The sequence below is a fragment of the Macaca nemestrina genome, chromosome 20 (genome assembly GCF_043159975.1).
Source record: "Macaca nemestrina isolate mMacNem1 chromosome 20, mMacNem.hap1, whole genome shotgun sequence".
Taxonomy (NCBI): Eukaryota; Metazoa; Chordata; class Mammalia; order Primates; family Cercopithecidae; genus Macaca; species Macaca nemestrina.
In genome coordinates, this window is record NC_092144.1 from 37,348,217 (window position 1) to 37,368,479 (window position 20,263).

Consider the following 20,263-nt stretch of genomic DNA (forward strand, 5'->3'; position numbering starts at 1 on the left):
ATTTCTGGGAGTAAAAAAAAAATACCCTATTCATTAGGACTTGTAAATAATCATAATAAATATAATCCTATTAAACCACTAATACCGGGGTGCCATGGAACCACAAATTGTCAGATTAGATACCAGGTATTTACCAAGTATTATGATGACCTTGCTGGTCATCATAAGAGCTGAGTCCATGGATGCACGTGGGGGTGGTTAACATAGCCATGGTACCAAGAGACGTGGCTCCTGGGAGCGGAAGCCCTGCTGCTAGACAGTGGATAGTAGCACTGAGGACCTTTATGAACAAGGATCTGAGAGAAGATGAGACAGGCTGAGGAGAAAGGGAACTGGTGGATCCAGAGAGAGGTGAATAAAGATGGGTGAAGGCTGGATGAAGTAGATTATTAGTTGTATTTTAGGATGCAGTGAGGAGTAAAGAGTTGTGAAGATGATTATTCAGTCATGTACTTGGTCATTCAAACACATTACTTCACTGATTATTTCTCTCATCCCAAGAGGTGAGTGCTATCACTATTCATCAGTAAGTCAAACACTTAGTGGAAGAAACTGAATTTAAATTCACATCTACTGGGCTCCAAAGGCTACATTCTTTCTACTGTGATGTGTTAGGGAAATACCAGATTAGATTAAAAATTTTGAAAGCAGGCCTAGTATGGTGGCTCACACCTGTAATGCCAGAAATTGGGAGGCAGGAGGATCACTGGAACCCAGGAGTTCAAGACCAGCCTGGGCAATGCAGTGAGACCCCATCTCTCAAAAAACAATTTTAAAATAGCTGGGTGTAGTGGTGCACACGTGTAGTGCCAGCTACCTGAGAGGATCACTTGAGCCCAGGTGGTTAAGGCTGCTATGAGATGTAATTGCACCACTACATTCCAACATGGGCAACAGAGTGAGACCGTGTCTAAAAACAAAAACAAAACCATTTGGAAACAGCATACACACCATCTGGGATTTTGTAGATGGAATAAATTGTGATTCTTGACTTTCTAACTTGAAAGAACCCAAAGAAGAATAGCATTTTATTAACTGCCCTAAAACCAGGTTATCGTCTCTTACCTGCACCAAGATCCAAAAGCCTTTGAATTCCAAAAGTTTTGTCCTAAGTTTGGGGAATAGTCATTTGGCAGCAAAACCTAATCAGAACTGATATGAGGCTATTATAATCTTTATGAATCTCACCGCATGTGATATTCATACATTTTGCTGCAGAAAGTGGATATGTTATAGCAAACAGTGTTACCCCAGACCCTGCTTGGAACATTATGATAAATGGTCTAGAATGTGCATATACCTATATAAAATTGGAAAATTCTGAATTCAGAAGCATAACTAGCCCCAAGGTTTCTGATGGACCCATGCAGCTTTGTGTTCTTAATCTTCATTTCTTGGAGGTAGCTACACCAGCCAATTGTTAGGACAGCCATATCACAGAAGAAAAATGAGAAGCTTTTACCAGAAGAGCAAGCTATGACCCTAGAAGACTTGTCAGAAAATAGTACATGTTGCAAGAGGCTAGAGGGTGGGAAGGGGAGAGAAAGCAGAAGAGATGGGGGCAGAGAGAGACAGAGAGAAAGAGTGGGTTTATGAGTGGGAGAAAATTGTTTTGAGATTTTAATACTTTACACTTTTAACAGGTAAGAGCCTATTTATTTTTTCCTTTAGATGATACAGGAACAGACATTAGGAATCCTTAAAGTCCTGGAATTTTCTAGGCCTGTATCTCCTTTATACACTTAAAATAAAATATGTTTTAAGTGTATGAAGGAGTTTATGAAAGTTTAAGTGTATGAAAGTTTTTAAATATATCTTTTTAAAAGCTTTATCTCAGTTCATTTGTATAATTGTATGGCATGACTCAATATAGTACTTAAGCATTAAATACAGCAAACATCTCTCCAAATCTTCTTCTCCTTGGAATTTGAGACTTTTATTAAAGAAAATGAAGTAAGTTATTTTCTTTGTTTTATTTAACAGAAGTAAAGCTTCATGTGCTCCTTTTCTTTACACTTCTAGAATTTGATGTTCTTGCATCAGCAGCTGCAGACGAGTCTGAATAGTTTAGATGTGTGATGAGGGGATTATTTTCATTGGCATTTCCCACGTCCTATGAGGTCTTTCTCCTAGCTCCATCTGAGCATGCCCCTGGAGATCTGAGAAAGTGACAAATGATGACACATGAGATTAAATTCATCTCATTAGAGGTTTGGTCCATGTAGAACAGTTCTCCTGCGCATGTGTGTAAGCATTTTCCCCAGAGCAGTTTTGAAAATTAAGACCCATACATATTTATTAAATTATTTTATTCCACTAGGATATTTACACTTTGTTATGAGAAAACGCATCTTATTTTTTTTTTTTTTTTTTTTTGCCTCTTTAACACTGAACAGTCAATGTTAAAACGGGGTTCTGTTGCTATCTGAATTGCATCTTTTCCTGTTATTAAAGTTAGGGTAGTTTTTCTGTAACCTTTATTAAATGATTCATTAATTGTTTGCTCTGTCTGCTTTATAAACTATTGGATAAAGGTCAGTACTGCATTCGCTTGTAGGAAATACCTTCCAGATCTAGTTTTTAGGTTTGCAAGTGTGAACTTTGGCTAGACAACAACCCTTGGTGTTACATATTTAACGAGAGAGATTGGGGATAGTTGATGACTGTGATAGCTCATGGAGTAGGTGGTGATGGTGTTCTGGGTGTGGAGATGAGGGACGTGTTAGGCAGCTCTCCAGACTTTTTTATGCCCCATCTCTTGTTGGAGACTGTCCATTACTCTTTAGTTGCATTAACTAGGACCAATGGTTAATGGACAAGCAAGGAGGAGAAAAGGGAGTTAGATAAAATTGGGTGAATATGGATTAAAATGTGAAGATGAATATTATTATTATTATTATTATTATTATTATTTGAGACAGAATTTTGCTCTTGTTGCCCAAGCTGGAGTGCAATGGCGCGATCTTGGCTCACTGCAAGCTCCACCTCCTGGGTTCAAACAATTCTCCTGCCTTAGCCTCCCAAGTAGCTGGGATTACAGGTGTGCGCCACCACGCCCAGCTAATTTTTTGTATTTTTAGTAGAAACAAGGTTTCACCATGTTACCAGGCTGGTCTCAAATTCCTGATCTCAGGTAATCTGCCTGCCTCAGCCTCCCAAAGTGCTGGGATTACAGGCATGATGTAATACCTCACCTGGCCAATGAATTTTAAATTATATGGGAGAATAAGAAATAACAGGTCATTTGTGGTTATAGTTGTGGTCCCATCTCTTTTTAGTTAATCTTTTACCTGATGCCACTTAATCTTTTTTTTTTTTTTTTTTTTTTTTTTTTTTTGAGATGGAGACTCACTCTGTCACCTAGGCTTAAGTGCAGTGATGTCATGTTGGCTCACTACAACCTCCTCATCCCACGTTCAAGCGATTCTCCTGCCTCTGCCTTCTGAGTAGCTGGGATTACAGGCTCCTGCCACCATGCCTACCTACTTTTTGTGTTTTTAGTAGATATGGGGTTTCACCATGTTGGCGAGGCTGGTCTTGAACTTCTGACCTCAAGTGATCCACCTGCTTTGGCCTCCCAAAGTGCTGGGATTAGAGGCATGAGCCACTGCGCCCAGCCTCACCTAATCTTGATAACACTCTTTTCAAGCAGTTGCTTTACATATTGAGAAACTAAGACATGGATTTGTTTTTTTGTTGTTGTTTTTTGTTTTTTGATAGGGAGTTTCGCTCTTGTTGCCCAGATTAGAGTGCAGTGGCGTGATCTTGGCTCACTGCAACCTCTGCCTCTTGGGTTCAAGCGATTCTCCTGCCTCAGGTTCCCAAGTAGCTGGGATTACAGGTATGCACTGCCATGCCCAGCTAGTTTTGTGTTTTTAGTAGTGATGGGGTTTCACCATGTTGGTCAGGTTGGTCTCGAGCTCCTGGCCTGAGGTGATCCACCACCTCAGCTTCCCAAAGTACTGGGATTATAGATGTGAGCCACTATGCCTGGCCTCTCTTAATTTTAATAATGCTCTTTTCAAACAATTGCTTTACATATTGAGAAACAAAGACATGGATTTGATATCTTTGGTAAGCGCACACAACCACTAGATAGTTGAGAGAGAATGCAGCAATTTTTCCAGAGCTGAGGAAAGACTATCCTCACCCTTAGGCATTTAAAATTGATTGGGAAGCACCAAACTGAAGAGCCACAGAGATGGGTGGTCCAGGGCCTGCTGTAGTTGAGGCATATCTCAGAAGGATAACATGTTGACATAGGCATGGATTGGAATGTATAGAAAAGGAGAATGGCGAGGCTTGTGTGCACTTGAAGTCTGGAGGTTGTGCACGGAAGGATGAGTGGGAGATGAGAGGAGACCACACAAGTGGGTGGAGAGCAGTAAGAAGAATTTATGGGTGATTGGTACTAACCAAAGCCTTGGTGGGTGAGGATGGACCATGATGAAAGATGTGTGAGGAACTGTAGATGCTTTGGTGAGGAAAGGAGAGAGGAAGAGTTTATTCGTGCTGAATTGGGAATGTTCTAGAGGTTTGTAATTTTTTTGCTACTCCAGTTTAAAGATGAAACAATGAGGAGCTTTTGAGTCAAGTGCATCTATACTGAATCTCCCAGTTTGCTACCTAAAGATCAAGTTACTTGATAATTCTGAGCTAAGAAAGTAAAGAAGAATACTTTTAGAGAGTAGAGCCAGAAGTCAATCACATACACAGCCAGTGCTAGAATTCTCTTTTTCTTTTTTTCCTACTGCAAATAGCTTTGCTAGTATATTTTTATGGCAGGGGAATAAATAGGTTTATGTCCATTCGATGTAAATGAAAAGACTAGGATATACACAGTTATGTTCAACTTTGAGGAAAAAGGTAGGGAAAGATAAAACTTGACCGTTTTTAGGAGTATCAGGCCACCTTTTGTTTTTATTGGTGTTTAGCTGTAGGACACACATTCTATCAACAGAGCAATGGTGGTCTTTCATTTTTTACTCTCCCAGTGACAGAGAAAGGATATAATTGTTCAAAGTCTTTCAGTGCAACTTTAACTCTACTGTAAAGGGGCTGTAAGTATTGGTGCAGTGCCATGTATAGCAGAGAGTTCTTGGCAACCACATTGTCAATCAGCTGCTTCTCCTAACTGCGGTCCTCATCATTTTCTTATTGTTTGCCCAAAGCTGAAAGGCTCTTTCAGGTAGATTGTCAAGTTGACTTAGGAGTAAAAGCCCATGGATGATAATGGTGGTTCAAGGCAGAGTGGCACAGATGGTCAGTTTCAGCCAATAGTTGTTTCAGAGATAGCAACTCAATGTGTCAGGCAAAATCCTTAGAGTATGAATTCTGATCCCAGTTTTACCAACATTGTGTTGTGACTTTGGGAAGATAAAGAATTTTGGTTGGCCTGTGGATCTTTTTTAAGAATTTTGGATCTTCTTTAAGTGCTCTGATATGTAGATATATGTTCTCTAGCCGCTATTCTTCTCAATTGTTGTGGTTTATTTTTTGTTCATCACCAAGAGCTGTGTTGTGGGTACAAGGGCAGTGTCCGACTGTGGCTGCATTATTGCTGCTCCTTTTCGTCAAGCTTTTTGTCCTGTCTGCTCCCTCGTACCCAAATCTAAATGTATTCTCTAAGGAATTTGTGAATCTTATTTTTTTTTTGTATTTTATGTATTCCCTAAGGAATTTGTGAATCTTATTTGTGAATCTTATTTGTTAAATCATGATCTTATGTATTGAGGAAAATAATTATTAAGCTTATTTTATTTGACTGTCAAAAATATAAAGCTATTCTAGGATTACTGATTAGTTGAAAATCTTAGTAATCTTTACCAATTGTGGGAAGAACGGTGGTTTCATTTGAGTACAGTATGACTAGTGGCTTTTAAAAATGAGGAATACATGGGGATTCTCAGGGCATTATATTTTACCCATGAAATAATTCTGTTTTTAGTAATAGCTACTTAAATTAATTTCATCTAGGTTTTTTCTCACGTGATCTGTTTCTTAAACTTTTTGTTTACCATTATATTTTGCACATGAAATAATTCTGTCTTTAGTAATAGCTACTTAAATTAATTTCATCTAGGTTTTGTTCTCACGTGATCTGTTTCTTAAACTTTTTGTTGATTTGACATCGAATTCTAAGTACTACAGAAAGTACAAAAGGCATAAATGTGAGGCAATGGAGAGATGAAAGCTGTAAATATATAACAGTGTACGTATGAAAACACCACAGAGGCATATTCTATTTGTATAGGGTTATTTTGTCTTTACAGGATTTGATTTTTTCCAAAATTCAAGCTAGGCTCCTCTACTTTTTATAGCATATTAGATTATCTGTGGAATCCAGTACCCCAGCCCTGTTTGTCATCATGGAAATACTCACAGGGCAATGAACTGTGTACACCCACGTGTTTCTGGGCAGAAATGGGTTGGCTGCCTACTGGGTTGTGTCTTACCTGATTAGGAGCTTTTTCAATATCAGGAAGCAAAGTTGTACTTGAGCAATTTAGAATGTGCATTTTACCCTTTCCACCTCTGCACAAAAATATAAATGTTGGGATATGAGTTTTACAGATTTGGGTGCATGTAGGCACTGATGTTTCTCTGATGACTCTCCTGGCAACTTTGGTTCTCCCCAGTGTTGTTTTTGTTTGACTTTTATGTACAGAACAGATTTTAGTCTTGTTTGGACACATCTATACCCAATTGGTTTTCCAAAGCTCATGCCTGAGCCCAACTGAAGTCTGTACTCCTATTTGACCACTGAGTATTCTCATGGACACTGGAAAAACAATAATACAAAGCCATGCTAAGCATGCTGGCTACCAGGTTTATTGAAAGGTTTTCCAGCCACAGTATTTCCATGTTTTTATAGGATAGCGTATTTTGTGAGACATTTTTAAAAGTATTAAAATACGTGGGAGAAACATTATGCCATCTGGATATTTTGCCACAAAAGGTAAGTGAAATGTGAAAATGCTATTTTTGACCATTGGAGTTGTACTTTCTGGTATGTTGGCTGGCTTCACAGAAGCATATTCTTCTACTGCCTGCCCCTTTCCCCTCCCACCTACTCCTCCTGTGCCCATGGCAGGGACTAGATGCGTAGCCAAATCAAACGTCAATTACCTGTATAGCCCTCTGTAACTCATCATCAGTAGTGCAGAAAGAGGAGGCATCACATGTAGAATCAACTTTAGTTACTGGTCTCTTTCTTAGAAAACTCAAACAATGTCATAACTGTCATAAGAAACTGTTTTCTTATCCCTGTCTTATCCTTTTGACATTGGTTGATCTATGACTTGAACAAATAATTCATGGAACCCACTGTGAGCAGGAAAGGAGTTATCTGAACGACTTTAAACGACACTGATGTCAGCTTTTCCTGCCAGTGATGATAGCTGGAGATATGCTCAGATGCTGGCTGCTTTCTTGCCTTAGTGTGTTCTGCTGAATACACGATGCATGCACTTGTGAATACATGCACATACATGAGTGGAGCTGCTTGAAAGGCTGGATCTTTCATGGGACAGCACATTAGGCTTTTTTTTCCCAAACAAGGTCTCATAATGTCATCCAAGCTGTAGTACAGTGATGTGATTATTGCTCACCGTAGCCTCAAACTTCTGGGCTCAAGCAGTTGTCCCACCTTAATCTCCCTAGCAGCTAGGATCACAGGTACATGCCACCAAGACTGGTTATTTTCTTTTATATTTATTTTGTAAAGATGAAGTTTCCCTATGTTGTCCATGCTGATCTCAAACTCCTGAGCTCAAGGCACATTGGACATTATGTTGCTATGTTGAAACATACTTCCTGCTTCCTCGTATTGATACCTGCTTACCATACATGAACACATGGATAATGTACAGCTCCTGTATCTCTCTGCTGTGGGGAATTAACTCATGCAACTTCCTGTGCACTCTCCATCTTACAGTAGAAGTGGTTTAGTTAAAAAATAGGAGAGCTGTTTTTTTTTTTCAAGTTTTCTTTTAATTTAATTTTATTTTTTATTTTTATTATTACACTTTAAATTCTAGGGTACATGTGCATAACGTGCAGGTTTGTTACATATGTATACTTGTGCCATGTTGCTGTGCTGCACCCATCAACTCGTCAGCATCCATCAACTCGTCATTTACATCAGGTGTAACTCCCAATGCAATCCCTCCCCCCTCCTCCCTCCCCCCTCCCCATGATAGGCCCCGGTGTGTGATGTTCCCCTTCCCAAGTCCAAGTGATCTCATTGTTCATTTCCCACCTATGAGTGAGAACATGCAGTGTTTGGTTTTCTGTTCTTGTGATAGTTTGCTAAGAATGATGGTTTCCAGCTGCATCCATGTCCCTACAAAGGACACAAACTCATCCTTTTTTATGGCTGCATAGTATTCCATGGTGTATATGTGCCACATTTTCTTAATCCAGTCTGTCACTGATGGACATTTGGGTTGATTCCAAGTCTTCACTATTGTGAATAGTGCTGCAATAAACATACGTGTGCATGTGTCTTTATAGCAGCATGATTTAGAATCCTTTGGGTATATACCCAGTAATGGGATGGCTGGGTCATATGGTACATCTAGTTCTAGATCCTTGAGGAATCGCCATACTGTTTTCCATAATGGTTGAACTAGTTTACAATCCCACCAACAGTGTAAAAGTGTTGCTATTTCTCCACATCCTCTCCAGCACCTGTTGTTTCCTGACTTTTTAATGATGGCCATTCTAACTGGTGTGAGATGGTATCTCATTGTGGTTTTGATTTGCATTTCTCTGATGGCCAGTGATGATGAGCATTTTTTCATGTGTCTGTTGGCTGTATGAATGTCCTCTTTTGAGAAATGTCTGTTTATATCCTTTGCCCACTTTTTGATGGGGCTGTTTGTTTTTTTCTTGTAAATTTGTTTGAGTTCTCTGTAGGTTCTGGATATTAGCCCTTTGTCAGATGAATAGATTGCAAAAATTTCCTCCCATTCTGTAGGTTGCCTGTTCACTCTGATGGTAGTTTCTTTTGCTGTGCAGAAGCTCTTTAGTTTAATGAGATCCCATTTGTCAATTTTGGCTTTTGCTGCCGTTGCTTTTGGTGTTTTAGACATGAAGTCTTTGCCCATACCTATGTCCTGAATGGTACTACCTAGGTTTTCCTCTAGGGTTTTTATAGTATTAGGTCTAACATTTAAGTCTCTAATCCATCTTGAATTAATATTCATATAAGGAGTAAGGAAAGGATCCAGTTTCAGCTTTCTACTTATGGCTAGCCAATTTTCCCAGCACCATTTATTAAATAGAGAATCCTTTCCCCATTTCTTGTTTCTCTCAGGTTTGTCAAAGATCAGATGGCTGTAGATGTATGGTATTATTTCTGAGGACTCTGTTCTGTGCCATTGATCTGTATCTCTGTTTTGGTACCAGTACCATGCTGTTTTGGTTACTGTAGCCTTGTAGTATAGTTTGAAGTCAGGTAGCGTGATGCCTCCAGCTTTGTTCTTTTGACTTAGGATTGTCTTGGAGATGCGGGCTCTTTTTTGGTTCCATATGAACTTTAAAGCAGTTTTTTCCAATTCTGTGAAGAAACTCATTGGTAGCTTGATGGGGATGGCATTGAATCTATAAATTACCTTGGGCAGTATGGCCATTTTCACGATATTGATTCTTCCTATCCATGAGCATGGTATGTTCTTCCATTTGTTTGTACCCTCTTTTATTTCACTGAGCAGTGGTTTGTAGTTCTCCTTGAAGAGGTCCTTTACATCCCTTATAAGTTGGATTCCTAGGTATTTTATTCTCTTTGAAGCAATTGTGAATGGAAGTTCATTCATGATTTGGCTCTCTGTTTGTGTGTTACAGGTGTATAAGAATGCTTGTGATTTTTGCACATTAATTTTGTATCCTGAGACTTTGCTGAAGTTTCTTATCAGCTTAAGGAGATTTGGGGCTGAGACAATGGGGTTTTCTAAATATACAATCATGTCATCTGCAAAGAGGGACAATTTGACTTCTTCTTTTCCTAACTGAATACCCTTGATTTCTTTCTCTTGCCTGATTGCCCTAGCCAGAACTTCCAACACTATGTTGAATAGGAGTGGTGAGAGAGGGCATCCCTGTCTTGTGCCAGTTTTCAAAGGGAATTTTTCCAGTTTTTGCCCATTCAGTATGATATTGGCTATGGGTTTGTCATAAATAGCTCTTATTATTTTGAGGTACGTTCCATCAATACCGAATTTATTGAGGGTTTTTAGCATGAAGGGCTGTTGAATTTTGTCAAAAGCCTTTTCTGCATCTATTGAGATAATCATGTGGTTCTTGTCTTTGGTTCTGTTTATATGCTGGATTATGTTTATTGATTTGCGAATGCTGAACCAGCCTTGCATCCCAGGGATGAAGTCCACTTGATCATGGTGGATAAGCTTTTTGATGTGCTGCTGAATCCGGTTTGCCAGTATTTTATTGAGGATTTTTGCATCAATGTTCATCAGGGATATTGGTCTAAAATTCTCTTTTTTTGTTGTGTCTCTGCCAGGCTTTGGTATCAGGATGATGTTGGCCTCAGAAAATGAGTTAGGGAGGATTCCCTCTTTTGCTATTGATTGGAATAGTTTCAGAAGGAATGGTACCAGCTCCTCCTTGTACCTCTGGTAGAATTCAGCTGTGAATCCATCTGGTCCTGGACTTTTTTTGGTTGGTAGGCTATTAATTATTGCCTTAATTTCAGAGCCTGCTATTGGTCTATTCAGGGATTCAACTTCTTCCTGGTTTAGTCTTGGAAGAGTGTAAGTGTCCAGGAAATTATCCATTTCTTCTAGATTTTCTAGTTTATTTGCATAGAGGTGTTTATAGTATTCTCTGATGGTAGTTTGTATTTCTGTGGGGTCGGTGGTGATATCCCCTTTATCATTTTTTATTGCGTCTATTTGATTCTTCTCTCTTTTCTTCTTTATTAGTCTTGCTAGCAGTCTGTCAATTTTGTTGATCTTTTCAAAAAACCAACTCCTGGATTCATTGATTTTTTGGATGGTTTTTTGTGTCTCTATCTCCTTCAGTTCTGCTCTGATCTTAGTTATTTCTTGCCTTCTGCTAGCTTTTGAATGCGTTTGCTCTTGCTTCTCTAGTTCTTTTAATTGTGATGTTAGAGTGTCAATTTTAGATCTTTCCTGCTTTCTTCTCAGCACCACATAGCACTTATTCCCAAATTGACCACATAATTGGAAGTAAAGCACTCCTCAGCAAATATACAAGAACAGAAATTATAACAAACTGTCTCTCAGACCACAGTGCAATCAAACTAGAACTCAAGACTAAGAAACTCAATCAAAACCGCTCAACTACATGGAAACGGAACAACCTGCTCCTGAATGACTACTGGGTACATAACGAAATGAAGGCAGAAATAAAGATATTCTTTGAAACCAATGAGAACAAAGATACAACATACCAGAATCTCTGGGACACATTTAAAGCAGTGTGTAGAGAGCTGTGTTTAAATATCCTTTTGGAACTGTGTAAATGTTGAATTAAAGTGTCCTTAAAAAGCAGTGGTTTCTTTAACTTTTGAGCATGTGTGATGTCCCCTGTGAGGTAAAGCATTCTACTTGCTTCCATTCACCAGTGGCTGATTTGCTGGCTTGTGCACTCTGTGGCTTATGCTGTTCTCTCTGAGGATGATTATGAGGAGTGGCTGAAAGGCTATCAAGAAGCCAGCACTACATTGAAAAATGGAGCTCAGTGGTTGGAAGAGTGTGGTCAGATCACTGAGAAGTTAAACACACACGATAGTCTTTACAGGTCCAAGAAAGACTTAAGCAGCTACCGATCAAAATCTTTGAACAGGCACCCTTATACTATATAGTGATGTTCTCTTCTTGTTCTCTATGTTTCTTGTTCTTTTCCTCTTCTTGTTCTGTTTCTTGTTCTTCTCCTATTCTCTTTTCTTGTTCTCTGAGACATTTCTTTGTTTGCTTTAAGAAGCACTTAATTTTCATGGCTGTCTGAAATATCTAGCCACCCTCAACTGAGAATGACAGCTTAAGAACTCTCAGTCCAAAAACAGCATCAGTGACTTTCTGGCTTTGCTTAGGATTAGGCTTAATGAGATTAGCTCACCGTGTTGAGTTACATGAGCAATCAGAATGCTGTGGGCTGATTAGACAATGTACACACTAAGCATTCTCAGACTTACTTATGCTAATAATATTTAACCTTTGCCATTGCTACTCTGTATTGCCTACTTCATTTTGTTGTTGTTGTTATGGTGGCTCTCTTCACTCTATCCCGAGGCATTAGGTGGCTTTCTTTTATGGGAGTCCCTCAAGTCTGAGAGCTGGATTTCAACTTTTTCTGTTTTATGTCAGCAACAACTAGACCATCCATTTTCCAGTTTCTATAACTTTGAAGCCATCATCTGTTTGCTTTTTTCATTCCTTTTTTATTTTTTAATTCATTTTAGTATTTTATGCTCAGTTTTTGTGTTTCTTATTCAATTGTTTATATTTAGTCATTTTCATGGAATTTGGGTACGAATAGAACTGAATTCAAGTGTTCATTTGCCTTGATTTAGTGAAACTATCCAAAATTACTTTCAGAATCTGAAAACAGTGATTATGTAGACTGGGCAACTTACAAAAAGAAAGAGGCTCATTGGATTTACAGTTCCATGTGGCTGGGGAGACCTCACAATCATGGCAGAAGATGAAAGGCACATCTCACATGACAACAGACAACAAAAGAGAACTAGTGCAGTCCCCTTTTTAAAAGCATCAGATATCGTGAGACTTATTCACTATCACGAGAACAGCACAGGAAAGACCTGCCCCCATGATTCGATTAGCTCCCACCGACTCCCTCCAATGACATGTGAGAATTCAAGATGAGATTTGGATGGGGACACAATCAAACCATATCAACATTTTACTTGCAAATTGTATTTTAAAATTATATTAAGTTACTATGTTGCTAGTCAGTCACAAAACATTTAAACAAATTGCGATGCCAGAACTCATATATTGACATGCAGTGACCCCTGGAAATCAGTAGAGAAATGTATTAGAAAAAAAGTTCTGACAAAGACCAGGCTGATTGTTGGCCTTATCACCCAACCTCAGGCATTGGTCACATTAGCTCACAGAGCTAAGAAAAATCAAGTACTAACCTTGTTACTCAAGACTTTAGGTACTATTGATTTAGATAGATAAAAGATTTATTACAAAGTTATCCTGAAGAATATATCCCTCATCCAGAGGACCCAGGAGGTTATGATAATCCCTGGAAAGCCTGACCAGCAGTAACAGTAAAAAATTACATAGGGATGTGAATGCAGAAATATTATCTCTACTGAAAATAAGTTTTATACTAGGCAAGAGTTACAGAGTAGATGTAAAACTTTAGCACACGGAGTCAAATCAGATGTATAAGTTCTATACGGTTTATGGGTTAACAATGGTAAATCCATTATGCTTATGAAAAGTGAATTAGCACAAATGATTGGGAGAGCAAATAAGTCCAGGGCTCATGATGAGTTAATTGCTAGAGCACAAAATAACCAAGACATCTCTGACTTATGATGGGAATGGGTAACAGCAGTTTGGATGAGACAATACCCAAACATCATTCCCAGGTTAATCTAAACTAAAAAATTGAAGATTTTAGAAGAAGCCATTAAAATATCTCAAGAATATGGAAGATTATTATTCATGTCTGATGGGACAGTACTTTATAGAACACCTGGGAAATTTCCCATCAAAAATGACTTTTTCAAAAGTCAAGTTATTATATCCAAGATAAATCCAATTACTCGCAACATACACATAAAATACCATACTGAGGTGGGAAATTAAAGAAAAATAAAATTAAAAAGAAAGAGAAAAGAGCTTTCCTGTAATAGGCTGACTTGTCCCAGAGGCAGCACCAGACACAGCCCAGACCCAAGAAAGGTCTTGATAATATTATCTAATGGACTCTGGAGACTCTCCCAGCACTCCCTCAACGTAGGGAGAAGAAAAACAAATTTTCCTTTGTTTTAGGGTATGAGTTTATAGATTCTTGTTCTCTGAACTAGTAACTTCAAATATTCTGTTTTATCTAAAAAGTACAGCGAAGGTCATGAGAAGCCTGAGCAGGCCTGAACTACAGCTGTCTAGGCACCATAGTGAAGGTTATAGGATAAGCCTAGGCAAATCTAGATAACAGACATCTGGGTTGCATAGCAATGGTTATGCGCAATCCTGAGTTATGAACCTGTTGCAATTTGATTAACTGTCTTTGTCCTGCCTCTGTATCCTGGTTTCGCCCCACCGTAAGCTTGCTTCAAGCTAGCTACCCCCTTTTGTAAAGCATGTATAAAAGTCAAGTGCTGTCTTTGTTTTGGGCCCAGTCTTTGGATGTGAGTCTGCTGGGCCTGAGTGTAGTCAATAAAAGGTTCTCCAGTTTTAACCCGAGGTCTCTCTTGTTTTAACCTGAGGTCTCTCTTGTCCTCCTAAATCCCACAACAATATAACATTGATCTTTTGAATGCCATAAAATCTTTCTTGCCTCTAAACCAACACTTCATTCTACAGTTTAATCTTCTTTCCACTTTTTCTGTTCTCTTAGCTTAAGAAAAGATTATGACAAACTCTTTGTATGTTTTTCATATGTACTTGCAAAAGATTATACAATTTTATTGTGATTATTCTTGCTTTAGGCTGAAAATTCCCTAATCTTCCCTTAGAGATTGTGGCATAGCATGTTAGTTTCCCTTTCATAGCCAATTGTTTCTTCTGCATTTATCGCCCTAGCTATGTGATCATGTTTTCTGAGCTTCTGTGCAGCTTGCTATGGCTATTTGACTAAGCTTTAAGCCAGTGATTTGTGCTATGAGTAACTTGTAAAATCCTTCCTCCTTCTTCTCTTCATCTACCAAGTAATCTGGAATGAAAATAGAATAGCTGTACATCAGTAGCCCTCCTAGGTAATGCAGGCAGGAGTGATGGCAACACAGTCTGTTAACTCCTTTACTAGAAGATAAGTTTCAGAACAATAAGAATCTTGTTTATGTTGGTCAAAGCAATATCCCCAGCACTCACACAAAGTGTATGGCATGTGCTAAGGGCTCAGGTATCAAATGAGTATTGAATGAATAAATTAATTAGTTGACTCTGGAGTCATGAGTAAACAAGGTCTCAGCTTATTTCACATAATCAAACTCCTGATTAATTCAAATCACATTACTCTATTTTTTTCTCTTTACTGCCTCAGCCTTGCCAATGTTATAGAAAGATAAGATTTTTTTAAAATTTCCATTAAAATGTTTTGAAAGCTATTTTCATAACAATGCTTTCCAATATTTTCCTGCTTAGCAAGTTTAAAATTCTAGGACTTCAGACAATATTATTCTTAACACAGAATGTAGCCACTGGATCCTGAGGATTTCACTAGATATTAGTTACTGAAACTGAACTTTCTTGAATTCTTTTCCTTCCATTGTGGCCTCCCGCATTTCAACATATCACCTATACTTGTCCTCAAACTTTATTTAAATTTTTCAACAGAATTAAATTAAATATTAATCATCACTCCTTCCCTGTTTTTTGAAGTGATCCTTTTCTTCCTATGATAACAATTCCTCTGGGTCCTTTTCATGGCCACTTTTGTGGTTATAGGGTTTGTAAATACACTTTTTTTTGCAAATGCGTATCATTTTCTAATTATTTTTTACTCTTCCTCCAAAGTTGTTGCTATTTAACTCTTCGTGAGAAAAATTAACTCGTGTTTTACTTTTGTTATATACTTATTTATACTTGAGCTCCTTGATTTTTGCTCACATTGCTTTTCAAGTTACTTTCCTTTTAGAGAAGACATCATTTGGTTTTCATTAGGTGTATCAAGCTTTTCTTGATAGGTGTATCAACAAGTGTAGACTTCTCTGTACATAATTTTCTTTTTCCGGAGTAGATTTTTGAAAAGTCTATTAAAATAGAGAAAAATAGAAATCTTCAAAAGAACTCTTCCTAAACCTCCCCCTACCAGAAATATTTCTGTAGTCACATAGTCCTTTCTCCCTTCTTGCCTTTGTCTGAGTCCAAAACTAATCTGTCCTTGATCTGCATTTCATGCACTTGTACCTTCTCAGGGCCTTTTGTGTTTTTTCTTCTCTCTTGACTTCAAAAATGAGGTTTCTGTATTGGCTTTTACCCTTTAACATAGAAGTATACCCACCCTTCTAAAAAATCTCAGAATAAAAAGGCTTGCTTTACAATATATCTCCTTTACTACCTCATCTCTCTTCTCAGTGAAATATTTGGGAGTACATAACCTACAATATCACTTCCTCTAAAAGCTTGACTTCCACCTTCACTTTCTGATAATCAGGCTGGGGGAATTGGGGAATATAGACTACCTGGGATCAAATCCTGGCCATCCCTGAGCAGTCATGTGACTTTGGGGAGCTTACTTACTTCTTCATCTCAATTTCTTCTGTAAAATTTGTAAAATGTGATTATTTCTGAGGGTTAAATGAGCATACCACAGTTGGAACACTGTCAGGCACTTACTGCTTGCCAGTTGTTGACTCTTCATCTTTATAGAATTAGGACTATGGTCCTAAGAGTAATAAGGACTATTTTATGGTTCTCAAGTTTGTATGAGAAAATCATGCTTAGTGCATTGTTAATCAAAGAAAGGAAATCAGAAAAACCCTGCCATGGAAGGAAGAAACATAGGGGAAAAAGGGAGTTGGCTAGTTTCAGTATTTCAGAGCTTGTGGGGACAAGTTAGGTCCCTATTTTATAAATAAGGAAGTGGAGGCAGGATGTGTCCTAGGATCTCATGCAAGATACACATCAATAACTATTAAGAGTAGAACTAGGGTCCCAGGAATTGATATGGACAAAGTTGTGACAAAAATTACCCTTTGGAAGACAGGAGGGGAGTGTTTAGATACAAAAACATTCAACAATTTAGGCATATCTAAATTCAGTGAGCAAATGAAAAATGTTCTACTTGGCAAAAAGGACTTGCTAATGGGACCCATTCTACTAACTGGGACTTCCTGCAGAACTCACAGAGGAGGATGGCTTCGAGTAACAAATCGGCCTGTGCTTTCCTTAGGACCCAAAAGCTCAGAAAGCCTATGATGAATGAAAGCCTTAGTCCCAACAGCACTGCACCAAGGGGCCAGGAAAGCAGCAGCGTCCTAAGTCACAGGGTGGGGTAGCCCAGGCTGGGACACTGTGAGCTGTGGAGCAGGGCATTGTGAACAATGGGATGGGGCAGCTGGGCGGGGCATTGTGAGCCACATGCCTGGGCTCCCCCTGGGTCAGTGGGCTTCAGTCTGGAGGTGATTGCAGAAGGAGGAGCAGCTCCCTCTGTAGCCTCTTCAGGCAGTAGTTGTGTCTCTTCAGCGTTTGTCGGGTTCACAACCTATTTAAAAACCAGCTGGTCTTCATCCTCCCAGACAAGTCAGCTCACGGGAGGCGGTGGGGTGCGGGCCTTGGCCTGAGCCCCACCTGGGGCTGAGCTGTGGGGCAGGCAGGAAAGCAGCAGGCAAGACCATCTCTGCAGGTGCAGCGAAGCCCTGGCCTAGAACAGCCGATGTGAGAGGCCAAACCTTCAAGCTAAGGCACAGGTAGTGGCAGAGAGGAGTAGAGGACCCCCATGGGGAACACACTGAACTGTTGTGTGTGCCCCAAGTGGGGCTGGCACCGGAGTCGTGTGTGGCCCTGTGAGTCTGAGATCTGTGAGGCAGCAACTGGGAACACAGCGCCAGTAGCACCAGTGCCTGCTGCTGTAGAGTCTACCGAATTTGCTTTTGAAGCTGTTGAGAGTTTCCATGTACACCACATCCATGACCGAGAGATGCCAGAAGGTAAGGAGGTGATGGATGACATCTGCCCTTGGCACGCCTTTGGCTGCCACTGTCCCCAGGGGCCCCTGGGAGGTATCCTTCACATCGGCCTCCTTCATGTCTGTAGCCAGCTTTTCCAGGTCTGGGCACCAGGAACAAAGACTGGCTCTGCCTTGCATTCCCACTCCTTCGTCCTTCCCCACAGGGTCCAGTCAATTTCTTTCCTCCCTACCTAAATCCTCGTGCTCTCTCATCTCATTCTTCCAGGCTGGCATGGGACCCTCCATTTTGTGCCTCTTCCTGTTTGTGTCTCTATTTATTATCCTTTGGCATAATAAGCATTATTTGAGGCTTTTTTTTTTGGTATATTCTTTCCTGTTTCTAAATAATGTCTCAAATACCCCAGCGTTCCAGTACCTATCGCATTCTCTCTCTTTACCTATTCAGATGGTACCTAAATAAAGGAACCAGGTAAGTGCCCAAGTGTTCCCTTCCTTCCATTTATTAGAGTATGGAAGAAATAATACTAATACTAATACTCAGGACAATTCATACCCAAATATTTTGGAATTTCTTATTTAAATTCAAAATAGAGGTTGCCATGGTATTCTTAATAGGTTGTTTTAAGTCACCTTGATAGAAGCTGCTAATTCCTTCTAACTATAATTTGAACACAGAAGGAAAGAAAATAGAGTGTGCTTAAAATAATTGGGAAAGATGTGAAATGTTACTGCCAGGGCTGCAGAAAAATTAGCGTGTTTTTCCCTCCAAAGGAATTTACCCATGAAGTTCTGTTTACTTTAAAACTCCCAGTTTATGCTGGGCGTGGTGGCTCATGCCTATAATCCCAGCACTTTGGAAGGCCTAGGCAGGTGGATCACCTGAGGTCCAGAGTTTGAGACCAGCCTGGCCAGCATGAGAAAACCACGTCTCTACTAAAAATAAATAAATAAATATTAGCCAGGCATGGTGGTGGGCACCTGTAATCCCAGCTACTTGGGAGGCTGAGGCAGGAGAATCGCTTGAACCTGGGAGGCAGAGGTTACCATGAGCTGAAATGTGCCATCAGATCCTAGCCTGGGTGACAGAGCGAGACTCCGTCTCAAGAAGGAAAGAAAGAAAATTCCCAGTTTAACACAAAATGGGTCTCCAGATTTATTCTGGTGACTTAACAGACTTTGTTTACCTCCTTGTTCTAAAAGAGAGGTGAGGTGGTTCATGGTCAAAAGTTTCAAAGAGATGAAACATAAGTTTAGACTTCAATTTGTAATGTAAAGATTGAAAGTTAAAATGCCAGACCTTAACTACGCGACAGTGTTTGTTGCCATGGTTCCTCCTTCCCCCTCCTGCCAGAAGCATCTTGTTCAAAGATAAGAGAGTTGGAGTTCTTCAGACTTTAAACTGCTGGGAGAGGCAGGGGGATGGGAGGAGGTAGAAGAGAGGAAACATTTGAAATTTTGCCTCAAAAATTGTAGAAAAAGATAAATCTAGGTAAAAATAATTCTGGGTAACAATATGTCTTGAATAAAAAGTCAATCTTACAAAATAGAAAACACTGTATCGTAAAGATATTTAAATCCAGTTGGTTCATTGGTTTCATTTAAATGTCAGAGATTTCATTAATTTAGAGGAAATGTCTTATAGCTCTTCTATATAAACTTTGGTTGGGCTCTTAAGTTTTTAAAAAGGTAGAATAATTAAGACTCATGATGAATGTGAGACTTTGTAACTGGGATGTACTATACTCACTTTTCAGGATATTTCAGAATTGTCTTAAAATAAATAAATACGTTATGTGAATTAATTGATTATACCTTTATCTGCAAAGCATGTAAGTACTTGTGTAAACTTCTGCTTTGCTTGGAGGTATAAGGTTAGACTCTGGGTGATTTTACACACGAGTTAGTAAATGGGTAGTTTGGGGTGAGAGCCCAAAATAGGCTCTCTATTTTCATTCTTTAGGATTTACAACACCTTTTTTTTTTTTTTTTTTTTTTTTTTTTTTTTTTTTTTGAGATGGAGTCTCACTCTGCTGCCAGGCTGGAGTGCAGTGGTGTGATCTCGGCTCTCTGCAACCTCCACCTCCCGGGTTCAAGCGATTCTTCTGCCTCAGCCTTCCAAGTAGCTGGGACTACAGGCGCATTGCCAACACGCCCAGCTAATTTTTGCATTTTTTAGTAGAGACAGGGTTTCGCCATGTTGGCCAGGATGGTCTCGATCTCTTGACCTCGTGATAGGCCCACCTCAGCCTCCCAAAGGGCCGGATTACAGGCATGAGCCACCTCACCTGGCCTACAACACATTTTATGTATGTCTCATTTGACCCCTACAAATACAGATAAGGCCTGTGTATGTTCTCCCTATATTGCTAATGAAGAAACAAAAAGATCTTAAATGACTAGTAAGACAGCTACTAAACAGAACTAAGGTTTTTAAGTCCTCAGAATG

General features: G+C 39.4%; 1 protein-coding gene across 1 annotated transcript in view; it reads left to right on the plus strand.

Moving 5' to 3' along the window:
- The first annotated feature begins 17,310 nt into the window (after window positions 1–17,310).
- The window catches only part of LOC105487646 (cyclin-Y-like protein 2), a 46,338-nt gene continuing 43,385 nt past the window's right edge, over window positions 17,311–20,263 (plus strand). Inside the window, exon 1 of the mRNA XM_011751146.3 lies at window positions 17,311–17,836. Coding sequence (XP_011749448.2) covers window positions 17,626–17,836 — 211 coding nt within the window. The 5' untranslated portion in view covers window positions 17,311–17,625. The remainder of the gene's footprint in view (window positions 17,837–20,263) is intronic.